The sequence below is a fragment of the Oryzias melastigma genome, linkage group LG4 (assembly GCF_002922805.2).
Source record: "Oryzias melastigma strain HK-1 linkage group LG4, ASM292280v2, whole genome shotgun sequence".
In the NCBI taxonomy this organism is placed as follows: domain Eukaryota; kingdom Metazoa; phylum Chordata; class Actinopteri; order Beloniformes; family Adrianichthyidae; genus Oryzias; species Oryzias melastigma.
Genome location: NC_050515.1, coordinates 22,382,390 through 22,401,328, shown reverse-complemented (window position 1 = coordinate 22,401,328; position 18,939 = coordinate 22,382,390). Strand labels below are relative to the sequence as shown.

Genomic DNA, 18,939 nt, shown 5'->3' with positions numbered 1-18,939 from the left:
GTAACTATTAGCTGATTATCTCTTTTTTTTTAATGTGTGTTCCCGGCAGCTGAGAAGTCTCATCACGCTGTAAACATTAGCACAGAAACTTCCAGAGGAGAAGCCAAACTGCAGGTTTTTGGTTGTAATAACTGCTTATTAAAACCCTTGTGCTATCTCGTGGGGTCCAGATAACCCCACTCCCAACGCCTTGGACAGCACAGGGGTTCAATGGTAGCTTATAAGACTGGGTGTTGTTACCTTTGAAAGGGAATGTGTTCTGCAGCATCACTTAGTTTGGAAACAGAAAAGCGCAAATCCAACCTGCTCTCATGAATTTAGACTGAAACGCTGCAGCATGTTGGCTCCTCTCAGCTGCCGTACTTTTGCATCCCCGAGCTGGGGGAGGATGACCTCAGCCCGGATTTGTTTTGATTTTGTTTCTAAGCGATTGGTATTAGTCACGGCGCAGCTGCTGGACGTGCCAGCGGTCACATCTGCGGCTCCTTTAAGTGCTTCTTATTCGTTTCTGCTGCAGTTAACATCTGAGACAAACAAACGAGCAAAAAAAAGCAAAAAAAAAAAACTTCACAAAAAATCTCTCTGCCCCCCCTCCCCCCACGTTCACACTTTGGTCTCTGGTTCAACTGTGTTGTTGCCGTTTGAAAACAGGCACCCAAAACAAAACAAACTGAAACAGATACGACACTTTTGCAGTTAGTAGAAAAGCGAGCTTTTGTCCACCTGAAGAAAGTTGGTTTCTTGCCTTTGAGCCCCCCCTCCCCCCTTAGAATCCCTCAGCAGCAGTCTACGTGGAGAAGTGTCCGCGGTCTCATCATGCTACATCATCATTTATTCGCTTCGTACAGAGAGCCGACTCCTGGTGGCGTCCGCTCCGGTCAGGAAAAACGGAGGTGGGATGAAGGCGTGACAGCGGGAATGTTTCGTAGTCGTGGTGGCGGTTGAAAGTTTTCTTTTAGGTAGCAGCGGGGGGTCGACCTGAAACTGACGTCTCCTCCTCCGTTTCCTTCCTTCCTTTCTTCCTTCGGTCACTTTTTCTCACATTCACAAACATTTAAAACTTCCTTGTGCAAATCAAGCAGTCTTAGAAAGAATGCCCTCCGAAAATGTTCTCGTAAAAAATATATAGAACTCCAAGGTGGCTGACATGAGTGTTGCAGCAAGTGTTTCTGGTTTGTCGTCTGGGGGTCTTTTTGCATTAAAACCACGCCCCCATTCCCCCCTCCTAAACCCCCCCTTAATTGGAAAGAGGGGGCTGGCTGGATGTCTGTGGTGGGCGGGCTTCATCTGCGTCCGGAGGGCATCTGCGTGTAGACGGGATAGGCTAGGCGGACGTTCAGCGAGTCGTTGTGCTGCACCAGCGACGTCTGCTGGTAGTGGAGCACCAGGTCTTTCAGGCTGCTGTACAGGTTGTATGGCTCAGCGAAGCCGAAGCCACGCGGCGTGCTGAAGATGACGCAGTGCTTCACCTCCCCATCGACGCTGTAGAGAAACACAGACACATCAGTGTTAGCAAGAGTTTGGCGATACGATACCATTGATATGTATCACTGGATTGGAAATCACGTGACAAACGGGGTGACAGTCGTGCGACATTACTATGCATCAAGTCTTCCCGTGTGATGAACATAGGTAGTGTGAATAACTACGCAAAGAACCACAAAAGGGGACGCAGTGTTTTGGGATCAACTTGAAAAACAACAAAATAATCTGATGGAAAGGAATCATCAGAGGGCAGGAATCACATTTCAATAGAGAGAAATGAGGCTGGGAACATGAACTGTGTGCTAAAGTGGGTGCTAGCAACTCGCGAGCAGCATGCTAGTTTGGTTCATTGATGTATGTTTTTATCAATGTTTAAGGTTTTAAAACATGGATGATGTTATTCCCACATATTTACGTGCAACCAGCACAAAAATTGATGGAAATTCATGTTGGAAATGCATAATGAGCAGCCAAGATGCATATTCCTGCATTGCTCTGCTGGCAAAGTAGCACGTAGCTACTTTAGGAGTCTAGAGGCTGGAATCTTGTTGTCGGTAACCTTTTTTTTTTTTTTTGGTAAGAAAGTGAAAGTGAGCTGGCACATAATTTTTGAAATCCGTGCCGCCAGTATTGAGCTTCTTTCTTGGTCACACAGACCAGAGAAATCCCAGCTGGAAAATACAGCGCTAACGCTAACTCTCTGCTCAGTGACAAACACAGCAGAGAGCAGATGTTAGTGAAGGAGCTGTGGATGTAAACTTTAACCTGCCACACAATTTACTGCTATTATCTCTGTGTTTGAATCTTAACAGTTTGGCAGATGTATTTGATGTTATCATCCATGTTCTTAAGTTTAAAAATGTCTCTTGCATCAGCTAAAGATGCCAGCTGGAGCCTTATTCTCAAAGTACTATGAAATAGTCTATTTTAAGGTAATTTTTGAAGGTAATTGAGATGTATATAATCTAAAAATAATAAATGGTGTAGTTTCATTTGAAAATGTGGGAAAGGGTGTTTTTTTATAGCACCTTTAGGTGTTTTAATAGGGAAAGGGCTTTGCAGCTAAACTTTGTCAATGATTCATGCCATTAAACTTCATCAATCTTTCTACTTTCTGGGCTTGGGTGACAAGCATTCACAAGCTCAGTTATTTACATTTTAGCACAGAGGCTAAATCAAAAATCAGATATTTAAAAGCTGTTCATTTGACAGCAGTGCGTTACCTGTAACACTAGAAGGCACAGTTCTTGCACTATTTACAGCTAAGTTATTAGAGATAATAAAAATGCAAATATATCAGGACATAAATAATTTCTAAGCTTTAATTTAAGCCATGTTTTGTGAAAACCAGTCAAAAAATGAGGGAGCTAGTCTTGTGGTTGATGCATGTATGTCTTACATTGGAACTGCTGCGTTCTGTTGACATGACTCAATGCAGAGCAACGGCGCCTGTGCGCATGTCTCTGTCTATATCAGGACATAGGCAAGGGCCTATCCAGTAATATATATCAATCTACGATACGTATCACAATATACATCACGACATGATATATTCCAATCCTAACAGTGATAATGTTTCATAATTTTTAAGAGTATGACTTTGAAAAACCTTTGAACACTACTCAAATGATAAGACATTTAATCATCAGAGCTTTAACTCTTTGTTAAAGAGTTATAACAGTAATAAAAAAAAAATGCATTTGACATCCATACCAGTATTACCAGATATTATCGCAATATTTCAAAGAATACATTTTGTGAAATGTGGTCTTTTAATTATGATTAGGCCATTTTTGGCCAAATTAAGTATGTGATTTTTTGTTTTTGCATCCATTAAGTCAGAGGAATCAAAGCCTCCAGATGTGAGAGGGTTTTGCAGGTCATCTGGATCAGGCGGAGAGACGGGATATTGACTCTGAAATGACCCAGTTTGATGCCGCAATGTTTGTGTAACATTTAAGGAGAGTAAAATGGAATTTTTGACCAAAATGATAGAAGTGTCGTAAACTAAATATAAATGTTTTGTCAGTGTGCTTATCTATAAATACCCCCTGAGAGATATTTCTAGGCCAATATATGGATAATTTGAAGAAAACCTTAAGAAATATCAGTCAGATATGACCTTTTGGCATAATTCTGAGGAATCATTGCTTTTTTTTGTTTTCAGCAAATTTTAAAGTTATTTTATAAATCTCCCTCTTTAGCATGTATTGGTCAACCAGAGACAGAAGTTTAGGAAGATAAACAACGAATTCCCCTCCGAAGTGTGAGTAAAGTATGCACACTTACACAACAGAGCAGGCGTAGCAGCCTTTTTTGCTGCTTTCTCTGATGAGAAACGCTCCGTCCGACTTTCCGATGAGCAGCTCCTCTGCTTCCATCCGGTTCAGATTCCCCACGAACCAGCTCTTCTCATCGTAGTGAGGCAAGTTCTCTTCCTCCTCACTCACAAAGGAGGTCCTGCACAGAGACACCGCAGTCTGTGAGCAACGACTTGTTAGTGGAAACGCAGATCCATACATGAAAAAGTGAGAGGAGACTCACTCGTCTGTGTTCTCGTTCTTCAGGCCGAGCCAGTCGTTGATTCGTTTCTGCCGTACTCCTTTGTGATTGAGCCAGCTGGAGAGGAGGAGGAGAGGAGGTCAACGTCAGAACTTCTACTAGGAATCCGTTTAAAAGCCCCTCTTTCATTTAAAGAACAGCTGATAAACGAGCTGAGCAGAAATTAAATTAAAGACAGACGACGTCTGTACACAACTTTCTGGGTTGAGGCCAGATCCGTTCCTGGTAAAGCAGTGGGAATTCCCCCTGAGCAGCACTAAGTTTCAAAACTGACCCGATGGATCTTGGGATAAAAGCGTGCCCGAAAGATAACTTGATGTTCTTTGGGGAGGATCACAAGTTGTTGATGTCCACAGGCCAGCTCACGGACAAGTCATTAACGTCTCGGTCTTTGACGCTTCATTTGGAATTCAGGAAATTAAATATTTGGATAAACCTCTATCTTTGAAGATGAGCTGATCAGAATCTTTGCATTTTAATGAAATATTTTTCTTATTCAAAGCTTCTACCAACCTTAGATAAAAAAAACATTTAAGCTAACATTAAGACATTGTAGAATTGACTATTTTTTAACTTGCAACAATCAATATGATGAGGATAAAATCCCTCAGGTGTGTTTACTGCACAGATATTCCCTTTTTGGTGTCTGGAATCATCTCCACAATCCTTTGATAAAGCCCTCCATACTCACACGAGATACTGATCCCTGATCTTGCGCAGCTGTATGAGGTCAGGCTTCAGGCTGTTCATCTTTTTGTCCGTCTCGCGGTTGTCCATGGCTTGGGTCTTCAGGTCCTGCTCCAGTCGCACCTTGCTATCGTGGATCTCCCCGAGCCGAGACTTCAGCTTCTCATAGTTCATCATAATACGCTCGATCTCCTTGTCATTGCCTTCGCGGTGGAAGCGCTCTATGTAGTCCTTGCTGTAGCGCTCCTGGGTGTGGCACTGCTCTTCAAAGATCTTGATGGTCTCGTTGAAGGCCTCGATGGCCGTCCTTTTCATCTGGATCTCCTGCAAAAAGGATTAAGTGGCACGGGATGAGAATTGAGCCGAAGCGCGACCTTCACAGAGGAGAACTTGGAGCTTACTCACCTGGGACGTCTTGGTGTACTCTTCGTAGAGTCGGTCGTACTCTTTGCTTTTGTCCTGGTACTGATTGTGGTACTCCTGCAGCTTCTTCCCAACAGCGTCAATGTTGTCCTCCTTCACCAGCTGATCCTGAGGTTGAATGAGGACAGAGATGAGTCAAAGAGCTACAAACATACATTTACTTTATGCTCTGGGGGTTGTTTCAAACAAAAACAGAATAGTGAATATCCGTGGACCGCCTAAAGCTGGTTGCAAAAACTCTCTTTGAACTTTCAGAAAGAAATACTGTAATTTCAGCACCATATGGTTAACCGGATTATAAAGTGAACTGTCAATGAATGGTCTATTTTCAAAGTTATGTCATATATATTATTGGCACATCGAGCTAAAAGGTGCATTAAGTGAAACGAGTCAGAGATGAGTCAGTCAATCAGACTTTATTACTGGTAACCGTGTTTACAGTTACCGCTAGATATTGTTTGTAACACGCTACACGATGGCTACGTTAGAAGCGCTAGCCATGCAAGCTAATCCCGCTAAAACATATGTTACTGTGACCAGGCTAACTTCCAACCTTGTTAGTAACACGTAAAAAAACCCCACAGTCCAACACCACTACATATGCGCAGCATTAGCACAAGAACATCCAACCTTGCTTGTAACATGTAGGAAAACAGACTGATATCGCTAAAACAAACGTTATTGTGACCACGCTAACTTCTAACCTTGTCAGCCATTTGTAAAAAAAGAAACACCGCTACAAAACAGCTGTATTAACGTATCACAATAACATCCAACCTTGCTTGCAGCTTGTAAGAACACAGGCTGATATCATTAAAACAAACATTACTGCGACTATACTTTGATGAAAAGAGTTATTTCAAATGTAACAAAACAACAGCATCTTCACTGTCTACAATCTACTTTTGTTTTTAGGTTTAAGATCTAGAAAACATCTGGATTGTTTCTACCACCATTGTTTGGACATGACCGTACAAAACTGATCTGCACTTCAGGAGTTCATTGAGTCAAGTAGACGCAAACATGAACTCCTGCTCTGCACTTCACGAGAAGAAGCAAACAAAGGAGCGGTTGCCTGATTTATGATGCATTTCTCACTCATCTGCCACCTGCTGGCTGGCCGTGTGTGAACGCACCTAGATGAAAGACTAATAAAGCTTTGTTTTTCTCTGGAGGAAAATCTGTGAAATTCTGATCCGAGCAGCCTCTGCTCAGTGTGTGCACACTTGCTGATGTAGAGGAATATTCAACTTAAATTATGTGTGTGCAACAGTGAAAGCATACGGACCTGCTGGAAGCGGGAGACGGGATACATGAGCTTGACGTCCAGCTTGGTGTTGTACTGGGCCAAAGACTCGTGCCGGTAGTGGCTGATGAGATCCACCACGGAGTTAAAGGTCAGCGGCTCGGAGAAACCGTACTTCCCATCCCTGTGGTAGATCTTGATCAGCTTGTTGTTACCTCCTTTCCTGAAAGAAGGAAAGAATAAAAAAAGGTGTTCATTAGCTTTTTGCTTCCACTCGCTGTGGAATCCTCATGTGACGCAGCGGGGACAGCGATGATGTGCTACCTCAGCGTGAGAGTGTAGTCGCCTTGCATCTTTGTGGAAGCATCCCTCACCAGGAAGGTCCCGTCAGGCATGTCTCTGAGCTTATCGTTCACCTCCTCCCTGCAGGTCAAACACAGAACAGTTGAGAGGTTTGCACAGATGAGGCCCCGGGAGAAAGAAGGGAAAAAAAAAATAGCTAAACCCGTCTGGTTTCTCACCTGGAAATGTCCCCCCAGTACCACTCGGCTTCTTGCAGCGAGGACGCTCCTCCGTCCTTTGTGGTGGTGCTGCCTCCCCCTACCCCCGCTGATGAGGACTGCTGGGACTTTGCTGGCTTTGGAGGAAGAGCTGCAGAATAGAAAGAGACTGTGTTTTTTTTCCCCTGCAGTTTTAACTCTTCATCACGTTAGAGCGGCAGCATGAACTGCTAAACCTGCACATAAACCAGTCGGTGTCACACCCTTCTGAGCCAGAACCTCATAAGCATCCTCCTCTGAGCTTTGGACTTGAGGTCAACTAATCTCAGACAGGCGGATTATCATCTCAGATATATATTTACATGTATCAGAACTGACCAATTCTGAACTGGTTATTTTGGCTCAGATGTAGCCAATCTTTCTACAGCATTATCCCGCCCACGGCGCCATCTGATTGGTTATGCAAACCACGCACTCAAGTCTTCTGCATGTCACACTACTAGCAACTAGGGACGTCACTTTTAATGTGTTAATAACGCGTTCAAAAATGAATGTTCACCCTCCCTGTACTGAGACAAAAACAGTGCCTCAGCTGCTCTGTGCGCTTGTTTAACTACGGCCTCTCCCTGCTCTGCTCAGCGCCAATCAATATGAAGAGCGCTTCAAGCAACTTGCAGGAAAGTTTCTTTGTGCACCACCCTCATCAGTCTCGAGTGTTCATGTCTTTAGCCAGGACCCTGCAATATACTTCTCCAAGAGAAGCAGTTTGATTGGAGAACATGCGGATCAACTTTGCTTTTTGCACCACAATCTCGTGCAGTTTAACTGGGATCACTGGCGATTTAAAAGTCACATTTTTCTCAAATTGTATTTAACTTTGTTACATTTACTTGATAAAACTTCAGGAAGCCATTTAGTTGATGTCCCAAGGAACTCCCTGCACTTTTTTCTTTTGTGTCAACTAAAGATAAGTCTCCAAATATTGGTTTCAAGCCCATTTTTACTATTAATAAATCTGTATTAACCCTGGAAAAAACATATCTGTCAATCTCTACTTTGGACAGATGACTCTGTGGTATTTATCCATCGTTGCTTTTATGAGAATAAAAGATTTTTCTTTTCAGTTGTTTATGAGAAGAATTCGGCAGTCTGAACCTGTTTTACTAAGCACTGACATCCGGAATCAAACACACACCAGTGGCAAATGATTCTAGCCACTCTGCTCTGATTTATGATGTGCTTTGTGGTTTCACATTGGGGTAACATGAAAAACTGTGCAAACTAAAGTTTTCATGCTAATTTTTTTTTTCAATTTCTAGATCTCATTTAAAAATGCATTTAATAAAAAAGATAAACCCATAGAAAGCTTTAAAACAAGTAGTTTTCCAGTTTGATTATAAATTAAGAAAAATACTTTTATCACATTTCAATATGCATCAGTTTGGGGACAAAGAAATTAAAAAAAAAAAAAAAAAGCTGTGCAACCGGTAAGCACAATGCCTGCTCCCTGACTCCAAACAAAGAAGTGTCAAAAAAGTGGAGAACAGTGATGTGATTGCGGAACAGATCATCAGTTTGGAGGAGTTGTGTGGTAGCAGAACTCCTCTAAGTGTCTGCTGATGCACCGCCTCCTGCTGCAGAGCGCCAACATGCGAGAGGACAAAGTGTCCAAAGCGTTTTGGCTCCAGACGTTGTGAACGCTGGCAGGTGACAGGAATCCCGGCTGACGGACTTGCTCGTGCGGCAACTTCCCGATCAGATCAGAGTCAGCCCGGCGGGTCGCCGTGAGCGACTACAGAGGAGTTCACACAAAGACGCTGCAGCTCGGCTGCTCTGCACACAACCTGAAGAAGAGTGGCAGCTCGCCTTTGTTCTCCTCACTTTTTCTTGCGTGTCAGCATCTTTTTCCCTCGCAGAGGCTCGGAGTCACGCCGGAAACTACTTCTCAAAAATCTACCAACAAAAATGTTTCATGACAAAGATCTAGTGCGTCCTTCAGCGAACGAGCAACAAAAGTAGGAAACTTTACCAAAGTCATGCTGCAAAGTGCTGCAGTCAGGCAGCCGTGACAACCGTCCCAGCACAAAGACCACCAGGAAAAGCAGACATTTTAAAACAAACAAAATGTTTTTGCAAAACGACAGATGTTTTTAAAAAAAATAAACCTCCTAAAACCTGCATGAAGCTCTGACGGGGAATGAACAAAGGGGGCCGTCAGCGCAGCCTCGCTCCCTCCTACCCCCCTCCTCCCCCCCTCACCTCACCAGACAAAGAAGCAGCTCTCAGCCACACACACTTGAGTATCACTTGTCATCGCACGCACGAAGAAGCCCACAACCCTGCTGAACAATGACAGACAAAAAACCAGCGCAAACTCCTGTGTCTATGGCAACCGAGGAACAGCGCAGACCTCATGGCTGTTCAGATTGGCTGCAGAGGAACCAGAGCTGGCCCCGGGAGGTGCAGGCACCAAAACAAACTCATTTTAAGTACTGAGTAGACACACTACAGGCGCCAAAACTAACAGAGCAAAAAAAAATAAAAAAAAATGGGAAGAGTTTCTGGGTTTTCTTACCATCCTCCACCCTTGCACCTTCAGTGAGCTGCATGCTGCCACTCGTCTCTCAGCTGTTTCCCCCTTTCTCTACTACCGCCTCCTCCTCCTCCACCTCCCCTCTGCTCAGTCAGACTGAAGAAAAGACCGAGCGAGGCTGATCCTAAAAGACAGGCCACGGGATAACTAATCCGCGCACGGAGGCACGCCCCCTCAGCCAATCAGGAGACAGCCAGGGAAAGGAGGCTGAAAGAAGGGGGGGTGGCAGTGTTGGACCTCTCCGGAGAAAGAAAGAGAAAAGAGGAGCAGGAGGAGGAGTTTCCCTGTGGCACCTCTATTCCTTCTGGGACAGCACACACACAATAGCAGGGAATTGAGCCTTAAACCAACAGGTTGTTTCTGCAGAGCAGAGCAAACCTGGAGTCCAGATAAAAGCACCTCAACGCAACGCAAGGAATCCAACAGGTCTTTGAATTACTGAATAGGAGGGCAAAAAGATCAAACTCCATAAAAATAAAGAAGAAAATGTTTTCATTTAGAGGTGAAATGTGCTACAAGTATCAAAGAAGTCAGAATCCAAACAAACACTCCTTAACATCACCTGCCAGTAGTTTTCCACTAAACAGGCCATCATCATTCGCCTCGCGTCCTCACACAAAGTTGCCAGAAGCTGGAGGAGAAGGGGGCGTTGACATCCACCTGTGCTAACCACCCTCGCGTGCAGATTTATCCTCAGTCATTCGAGGCTTTTGCATCTCCACGGCGCTGTGATGAATGTGCAACCTAAGTATCTGTCTCCATCCTGCCTCCCTACACCTCCAAATATACACATTTCTCATTTAGAGTGCACGTCACGCCACAGACACACTCACCCTGCAAACAAAGAGGCGACGCAGTGAGGCTCAGCTGATGTGATTGATGACAGGATGAGCTCATTGGCACAACAGAGGTGAGACTCTGCATGTCACAGAAGCTGCCTTCAAAGGGTCCGCTCATGTGCACGATCAGAAGCTAAAACGTGATTTAAAATGGTTAAAGGGCACTACATTATCTGAACTTCTCTGCATTCAATTTTGAGATGAACCATGTTCCTGGATCTGCATTTGGAGAACATCCTGAAGATGATCGGAACATGACAGCTCCAGAAGAACTGCCACGGATCACTTTGGAATGAAAGAAGACGAGCAGGAGCAATACATGACTGAGCTCCGGGGCAGGCTGCATTCAACAGCGCCTCCTGTAAACCACCCCCACCAATCTCCCTTTCACCGGGCTCAGGGAGAGGGGGGTGGGAGTCAAATGACACTGGCAAATTTCCCGAGGAATGAATGAATGAACGAACGCAGGTGGGAATGACTTGAGTGGGACAATGATGGAGCGCAAAGAGGCGCAGGTGACTCTCCTTTCCATCACACGATGAGCGGGATTAGCACGTATTTAAGATCCCTTTATCCCGGGTTTTGCTCACTATTCTGGCCGCTCTTAGAAGTCCCATCCCCCGCCTCCACTTCCATCTCCTCCCCCCTCTGCCGCTGCTGGCACCCGGTAAAAGCTGATTTCAGAAAGATCCAGAACACCCGTTTTAAACCCACAAGGCGCGCGCACTGCACGGTCCATAAAAGCAACACAAATCAGTGTTCATTTAAAATAATAATATGTTTTCAAAAGTCCCTGTCGCGGCTTCGTGGCTTCTCGCTTCTCTTCCTTCGTGGACACCTCAGGAGGCTAGCTGCCACTGCGGCGCGAGCGCCGTAACCAAGGCAGCGAAGCAAGTGGGGGACACCAGCGGCGGGAGCCGCGCGCGCTAGAGGAAAACTTTCCACCGATTCCTCGCGGAACCAAATCAGGCGCGACAACCCCCACACCGTCCCTTACCTGGCGGTTGGTCCATTTCCAGGTAGAATATCAGCTCGGTGGAGTAGGGCATCGTCACGTCCCGCCAGTCTCCTTCCTCTTCGGCTTTTTCCGTCGTCAGAACAGTATTGTACATCGCTTTCGTTTGGCTAAACCGTTTTTCCACTTGAATTCTCTATTTTTGCCTACGTGCTAGCAATTGCAAACCGAACAAAAAATATACATAAATAAACCACAATATATAAAATAATCATACAGATAAATTGTTTATCTGTCTGTTTGAAAAATCTGAATGCCTGCTTCAGAATTTAATAAATAGACAAAAAATGTACGGCAGGCTCCGAGCTGCGGCTGCTCTCTCCGACATAATAGTAATAGAAATAGCTCGGGGCTCTTCATGAAGGCCTTCTTTGTGATATTTTCTGTATAGATTAAAAAAAATCTTAAATAGTAGAAGCCGGCTCTACTTTCACGTCTCTTTCCGTCTCCCCCGCAGATGCCGTCGTCTTGCCGGCTTCATTTTAAGATGAGCAGTGACAAGAGGAGGCTGGCGGAGGCTGACAAGGGCTCGACCGTACCATCCTTCAGCTTTTTATGGGGGTGCGGGTGGCTACTGTCGGTACACGAATGCCCTAAAATATTTATAAAGTGATAACTCTCGTAACAAACACGGTTTCCCATTCCGTTTTACGTATTATTTTGAAATTCAAATCGAAAACGTAATTATAATTTTTGTTTGGTTCGTATGTAATGCAACCCTCCCCCCATTTCGAAAACGGACTGGGACGTCTGTTTCTGCCCCTTGCCCACAGCTGACCGTGCCTCTGCGCGCAGGCTCAGAGCGACCGAGTTACAAAGCCAATAGAAAAGCGACTCCAGTCTCTAAAGAGCCAAGTTACAAATTCAGTGGTTTTTCCAAGAAGAAGCTCATCTTCCTCCTGGCTGACTGCACACAGCTACAAGGTACTTGATCATATGTAGCAGCAGCAGCAGCCGCCTGGGGTACAGCATAACAAGCTGTATGAATAATGACCATTAAAACAATCCTAAGGAAAGTAGCAATGGTTTTTGCATACATTGTAAAATAATTGTGCAGTACATGATACTCCACTTTTCCAACACGAGGTGTTCATAAATGAGTAATGGCAGAGTTTCTGTTGGTTTGTACAGTACATTAAAATATAGCGTATGTAATGTTGCTTATAAATGTAGTTTCAAAGGACTGTTCCCACTTGTTTAGCTAAAATATATTAGGTATTACTCCCAACATTTTTAACCAACTGCATTAACAAGTTTCAAAATTGGATCAGTTTTATTATTATATTGAGGATTTAAAAACATTTAAAGTTTTTGGTTTCGTAAAAATGTTTCCATATACTGATAAAAACAAAAAAAGTGCAACTTTTGTTACAAAATTTTAAACGAACAATATATATACAAACACACAAAAAAACATAAACATCTACACAAACACAAATTAATAGACATACATGTAACTAATACCTGCACAAACTTTTATACGTGTCTATGCAGACCCACTGATGGGTGCATAACACGTTTATTCACTATGACAGACATGTAACTAACCCACACATAGACATGTACACAACAGCCCCCCTTTCCCACACACATCTAAACACATGTCAAACATATATCACCCAAGCACACACAAATATTTGTGTTGGTGCAAAGATGTGCAGATGTGTCTGCTAAGGTGTTGCTTTTACTAAAATGTACAGTGATGTTACAAAAAAAAGAAAAGTTGAGAACCCCCCATGACGGACAATGAAGCAGAAACATCCAGGAACCTATGCAGAACGCCCACCCTAGCACAGACAAGTGATCCTTGAAAATCCTTCAAAGTGTAAATATCTTTATCGTTGATATAAACCCTGAGTTCTTAACATTAGTGCCGATAAAGAACCTGCTCCCTTCCATAACCAGCCTTCAGTGGCCTTTTGGGGAACTGCAAGATCTGTTACTTCCTGGTCCGTAAACAGAAGATGGAGGGGCTTGATTGCAACTGAAGCCAAGCTGCCTACAATGAGAATCAGATACCGAAAGGGACACAGCTGCCCAACTATGATGTTTGAGGGGTGCAAACGTACATTAACCAACCTCACAATAAAGGGAATACAGCAAACACACATTAAAACACACCTGTTCAGATGGATATTTTGGGTTTACATGATTGTTGGCTCAGATCTGTTTGAGAACTTTTCTACAGGTCATCTTAGAGCCCTCAAAGTCTTTAAAAAACTCTAATAATGAGTGTTTGTATTTAATAAAAGATCAAAAGAGAGTGGGTTATGGGAAAAAGACATGTTGCAGTGTTGTGATGGATTATCGCCTGACTTTGAACATCCTCCACCGCAAGAAGCTCTGAGAAAAAAAAGCTTGCTCAGATTATACTTAACTTATTGTAAATTTGAAAAAAAAAAGTAGATAAATATAATAATTGGGGGGAAGGAAAGCTACAAGCGTTGTTGAATATGGCTATCTGTAAGTTATTACATTGTCTTTTTGTTATTTAGTCCTTGGTGAGGGTGTAAAACAGCCAAGTAATATCCACAGAGATAGTTAAAAGTCTAGTTTGTTAGAGCAGCGGCTCCCAAAAAACTCAACCTATATCTTTCAGTATTATTATAATCTGATTCTGAAGGAGGTTTTATTTTGGAAAACTACTGGATTCTCCCAACCACATCACTCATTCTTGATGCATGTCAAGTAGTTCCATCACATGTTGAAAATGTCCTCCGCTACTTTCTTGTAGCAGATGTGCCGATCACTAAATTTAAACCCCCAAGCTAGCAACAAACACATTCGTAAAGTTTCTTATCCCAGAAAAAAAAACAAACAGAACAAGAGCTTTTAACATCAAAATAAAATAAAGCTAAATTCAACAAACAAAACCAGTAGTCATTACTCAAAATGTGGGTTTATTGTGACAGTTATTCCTACAAATTATAATAATGTATAATATTCAGCAACCTGCTTCATCATTTATTATTAAACTGAGAACACACCAGTTTTTGTGACTATTTTTCATTTTTTTAAAAATATGTATAAGATGACGTCTGATTTATTTTTAGTTTCCACTTTGAAAGTTATGAGTTAAGGTAAAATCTATACCACATTTTAATTAGGGATGACCCGATCAAGTTTTTTTGGGCTCGATCCAATTCTGAGTCCTTTGATTTTGTGGATTTGCCAATACCGAGTCCCAATCCGATACTTTTGTAACACATTTAAAACATGAACAAATTGAATAAACAGATTTGTGTTGTCCCTTATTTATGTTTCATTAACCTTCTTTTATCATTAAAAATAAAGTAGAACACTTTTGTGAAGTAGCTTTAATGAACAAGTAAAGAAAGAGCAAATATAAACTAGGAAAAAAATACTATTTTCTTGTTGATATATTTATATTTTTAGAGCTATTGAACATTTTTAACCAAATGTGATTCCTGTCATTTAAAATTCGTAAAAAATAAATGATGAGTTTTTTTAAGTATGAATTTTATGATGAGTGTTCATGAATAGCTGAGAACCATTTATTTGAAAAAAGAAAAAAAAAGAAAAAAAACATTTATTAGTTGCTTTTTTTTAAGACTATTTGATTTTGTGTTTTAGTTATTAAGACATCACAATTTCGGCTTTATTACCACAGTAGTTATTTTTTTAAAACGTTTATCAGATACATCAAACATGCATATTAAAGAACAGTTTGGGTCCTAAGGAGTTAAATCACGGCGCTAGCATGTAGCATTTAGCAGCTGCTGTGTAGCCGTCTGTCTGTCTGCAGCACGAAGAGCTTCACATTAAAAAGAAACAGAAACTCCGTCTTTTTTCTGTTAAAAGGCCTTTATATTTACGTTAAGACAAAACAATAGAGAAACCTGCTGTCAGTTTAAAGCATTTTTAAAAGAGTTATTGATCCCGGAAGTCTAAATCTGTGATCATCTAGCTAGCTTAAATGATAGTTTACGTTAGCGTCCTGTTTACACTCCTGCCGTTTTCTGTTGCGTGTTAAGGCGATTGTATTTGGTGATCTGTTCATGACATGTAGACTTCTAGTGGAGTATTTATCCGAAATAATAGGCCTGAAATATAAAGCGTTGATTATAATAAGAATAAATGAAATATCCAATATTGATCGGGGGACTATGTCCGATTTTGATCGAGTCATCAACCGCCTGATCGGGCGGATCATCACGTGATCGGATTGGGACATCCCCAGTTTTAATGTTTCCTACACAAAATTATGAGTACTAGTAAAGCCTAAACCAACTGCAGATGTTTTATGACAATTGATTTGACCCTTATTAGTAATAGAAAACTAGAAAAAAAAAATAAAAAAATTGGACAACACTTCAGCGTTATACAGCCAATCCGTGAAAATACTCTCTGATATTAAACAGGTCTGTGGCCTATAAAAAGTTGTGGACCACTGTGTTGGAAATTATTTTATTTATTTAATGCTAAGTTCATGTGACATTCATCAATGCTACATTCATTTAGTGTGTTCAGGAACACACTTAAAGTGCTGGGTTTCGCTTACGGTGTTCAGACTGGAAAATCAGGAAGAAAATTCTTCTTCTTTTTCTTTTGCTTCTCTTTACTACCTCATGTCCACCACCTACAGTTGAAAGAGGCTCGGTGCAAAATATCAAATCTCGCAAATCTTGCTCCAGACTTTCACAGTTCTTTTACGATATTTGAAAGATTTGAACTCATATAATTCCAGCCAGGCAAAAAACGCAATTATTAATTTCTCCTTTATGGTCAATTTTTAAATGGTTGACACTTCCGTGAATGAAAAAGGATGCCATCCATAAGTCATCACCAAATCCGATTGGTCAAAGTTTGACCTGGCTTAACTTTCAAAGTGTGTTTAATGGACCTGCGTTTGGTATTTAGAGCCCAAAAACTATGTTAAAATTGTCCATAACGACGCATGGACACGAAAGCCCGAAACGCAAATACACGTGTGTTTACATAGACTTTGCATTAAAAGGACTCGCTTAAAAGTGCGATATCGATGGCGATGTGAACGTAGTTTATGAAGGAAAATGTTTCTTTCCTCCTTTTACATATATTGTCAAGTAATTTTTTTTTCCTTTTTAGTGTGTACATTTTTTTGCAGCCTTCCCACTTACATTTGAGAAGTTGCTACATAATACCATCAAATGGGTTTGCTGCTCTCAGTATGACATCTACTCCGCCTGTCTGTGCGCCTGCTTGGTGTCCTACTTCTGGGAGCAATCGTAAATGAAAGGTCTGCTTCCCAATCTGTCGTTCACCCAATCCTGCTTTTCCTCCACCCTTTCATCTGTTCGTGCCTCTGTAAACTTGTCCCTCTCGTCTGGCTTTCACAAGAGGATAGACACTCTTCTTGGGAAAAAAACCCACGCTTAAAAAAAAAAAGTAGGAGAAGGGGGATTTTACTGAATGAGATGCATGGATTATATTTGTGTGGGGGTGTTTCACAGATGGCTCGTGCCGGACACTCGCGACCCAAAGCTCCTCTCTGTCAAGTGTGTCAAACAGGTTTAATTGCCGCTGCCTCTTTGAGCGTGTGTGTGTGTGGCCGTGCAGATGGATCCCTAACAATGACACAGGAACTGACTCTGCCCCTCGTCACACAAAAGAGAAAGAGGGAGGAAGAAGGAGGGGCAGACGGGCCGCAGCATTAATCTGCCCCGTCCGAGGCCATCGGCTCTCTGCTCCTCCATTCAACTTCCCTAACAATAGAACACAGCGACTCGGAGTGGGCCATTTCTAAAGCAAAATTCATATGAAGCACATGAGACCGCTGCTCCCAGTGAAAGCCTAGACTCTAATCATGTTTCCTGCCACCTGCTTTGGTGCATTTTGAATGAGACCCAGAAATAAGCTCTTACAATGAACTTTATAACAAATGGTCATGTTCAAAATGAGTGTCTGATTTCCTGTAATGGAAAAATTAATTGACTGATTCACCAAGTTTTATCTAAATATAGTTAGTATTTTATTTGGAACTTAAACAGACACTGATAAGAAAAAAATGTTTTTGGTGTTTTTCACATGTTTTTGTGGCTTTTTCTCATTATGGAGGACATTTATGACGACAAGCTCAAAATTGCATGTCTGAGTATTTCTTTATTAAACTGTTGTGAATCAGGAGCAGATAAAAAAATCTAGCTTGAAAAAGAGCATATTTGTGACATAGAAAATACGATTGGCAGGCCACAAGCTCAAATCTATGCATGATCCCAATATCCGTATTTGTGGGAGGGGCAGAGTCACTGGTTGCAGAATCGGCTAAATGTGTTAAAAAAAACATAATAATAAAAACTCTATTTCCAAAGAAATCCTTTCTATTTGTATCATTAGTAACTCTTTAAAAGTCTTTGCTATATGAGTTCTTAAATATAATGACAAAAAGACTTTGTCAATTCACTTCTGCTGATATGAGGACAAAGGACAAGGACATTGAAAGTCATTACTGCTCCTGTCACCATGGCTTGGAAGAGGAGATTAAGAAGGAAAATACAAAAAATATGGTTAAAAGGATGTGTTTCTGTGTGTGATTGTGCATGTGTGTTTTGTAGAAATACATTTTTCACAGAGACTTTTCTACCTCCTCTTTTTTTCTCTTTACTAAAGGGAGGATGTTTCTTTGGTTTACATCCTAATGGTATCAAAAAGATAAATAGATGTTTCAGTGACGTGTTACCTCATCCTCCAATATTTACCTCTATTCATAGTGCAGAGAACAACATGACCTTCTGCTTTTATTTGTTCATTTTCTATTTTTTTACATCCCTAATTACATTTCTTTAATATTTAGTTATTTGAGTTTTTTAAGGGACTTGCAGTGCTGCACTAATTATAACCAAATTTAGTGTTTTCCCTCCAGGATGAAGCAGAGTAAAATAAAACAATATTGGTAAAGCCACTTGGACGAGTGGATTTCAATGAAGATTTTAAAGGGTAACACAACAGGACAGTTGGAGGCTGACTCCACTCTCTGCCCAGAATTGAAAAATACAAAGAAAAGGGGCGACCTGAGTGGGGGAGGTGTGGTTTGGATCTGTGATTGACAGTGACAGTGAGGTTAGCTTGAGGTAACATAGTCATGCTGCGTCTTCAATATGGAGAGTGGTACCGAGCAAAGTGATGCCAGTATCTCCACAGAACTTTATGTGGAGGTTGAACATTTTTCTCCACCACCTCATCCTGAGGCAGACACTCATAGTCCAGACCGGGGGTCGGCAACCTGCGGCTCCGGAGCCGCATGCGGCTCTTCAAGCACTCCCTTGCGGCTCAGTGGCGCTTTTTCAAAAATGTTTTGATAATAATTTAAAATGTTGGAAGGAAATATATTGTAGTGATTTGGGTAGGAGCAGAGCCACAGATGACTGGCAGATTTAATCCAGACATCACTTGTGTCCCATTCACTGTACGATCCCTCGTGATTGGAGTAAGAAGCGCGCACGCAGACCATGGGGACATGTAGGTGTCAACATTTTCACTACCATTTTTTTAGCAGTTCCGGACCACAGAACAGCAGACACTGTGAGGACCCTCACTCATACACACACCACTCTCACTCATGGTGCCGGTAAAACACTCAAGTCCCATAA

At 42.0% G+C, this 18,939-nt stretch overlaps 1 protein-coding gene and 1 long non-coding RNA gene across 5 annotated transcripts in view; one reads left to right on the top strand and one right to left on the bottom strand.

The window, feature by feature from the left end:
- Positions 1-814: 814 nt before the first annotated feature.
- pik3r3b (phosphoinositide-3-kinase, regulatory subunit 3b (gamma)) overlaps positions 815-18,939 on the bottom strand; it is a 240,886-nt gene continuing 222,761 nt past the window's right edge. For all 4 annotated transcript variants that reach the window (XM_024278243.2, XM_036211611.1, XM_024278244.2 and 1 more), the window contains 8 exons: positions 6,925-7,054; positions 6,728-6,826; positions 6,446-6,626; positions 5,140-5,265; positions 4,739-5,058; positions 4,030-4,104; positions 3,775-3,945; positions 815-1,482 (listed from right to left, as the gene is read on the bottom strand). In XM_024278243.2, coding sequence (XP_024134011.1) covers positions 1,284-1,482; positions 3,775-3,945; positions 4,030-4,104; positions 4,739-5,058; positions 5,140-5,265; positions 6,446-6,626; positions 6,728-6,826; positions 6,925-7,054 — 1,301 coding nt within the window. In that variant the 3' untranslated portion in view covers positions 815-1,283. The remainder of the gene's footprint in view (positions 1,483-3,774; positions 3,946-4,029; positions 4,105-4,738; positions 5,059-5,139; positions 5,266-6,445; positions 6,627-6,727; positions 6,827-6,924; positions 7,055-18,939) is intronic.
- On the top strand, positions 11,095-11,986 carry LOC112150195. The gene is made up of 2 exons (XR_002919917.2): positions 11,095-11,354; positions 11,808-11,986. It is a non-coding gene; the product is annotated as an uncharacterized LOC112150195 (long non-coding RNA).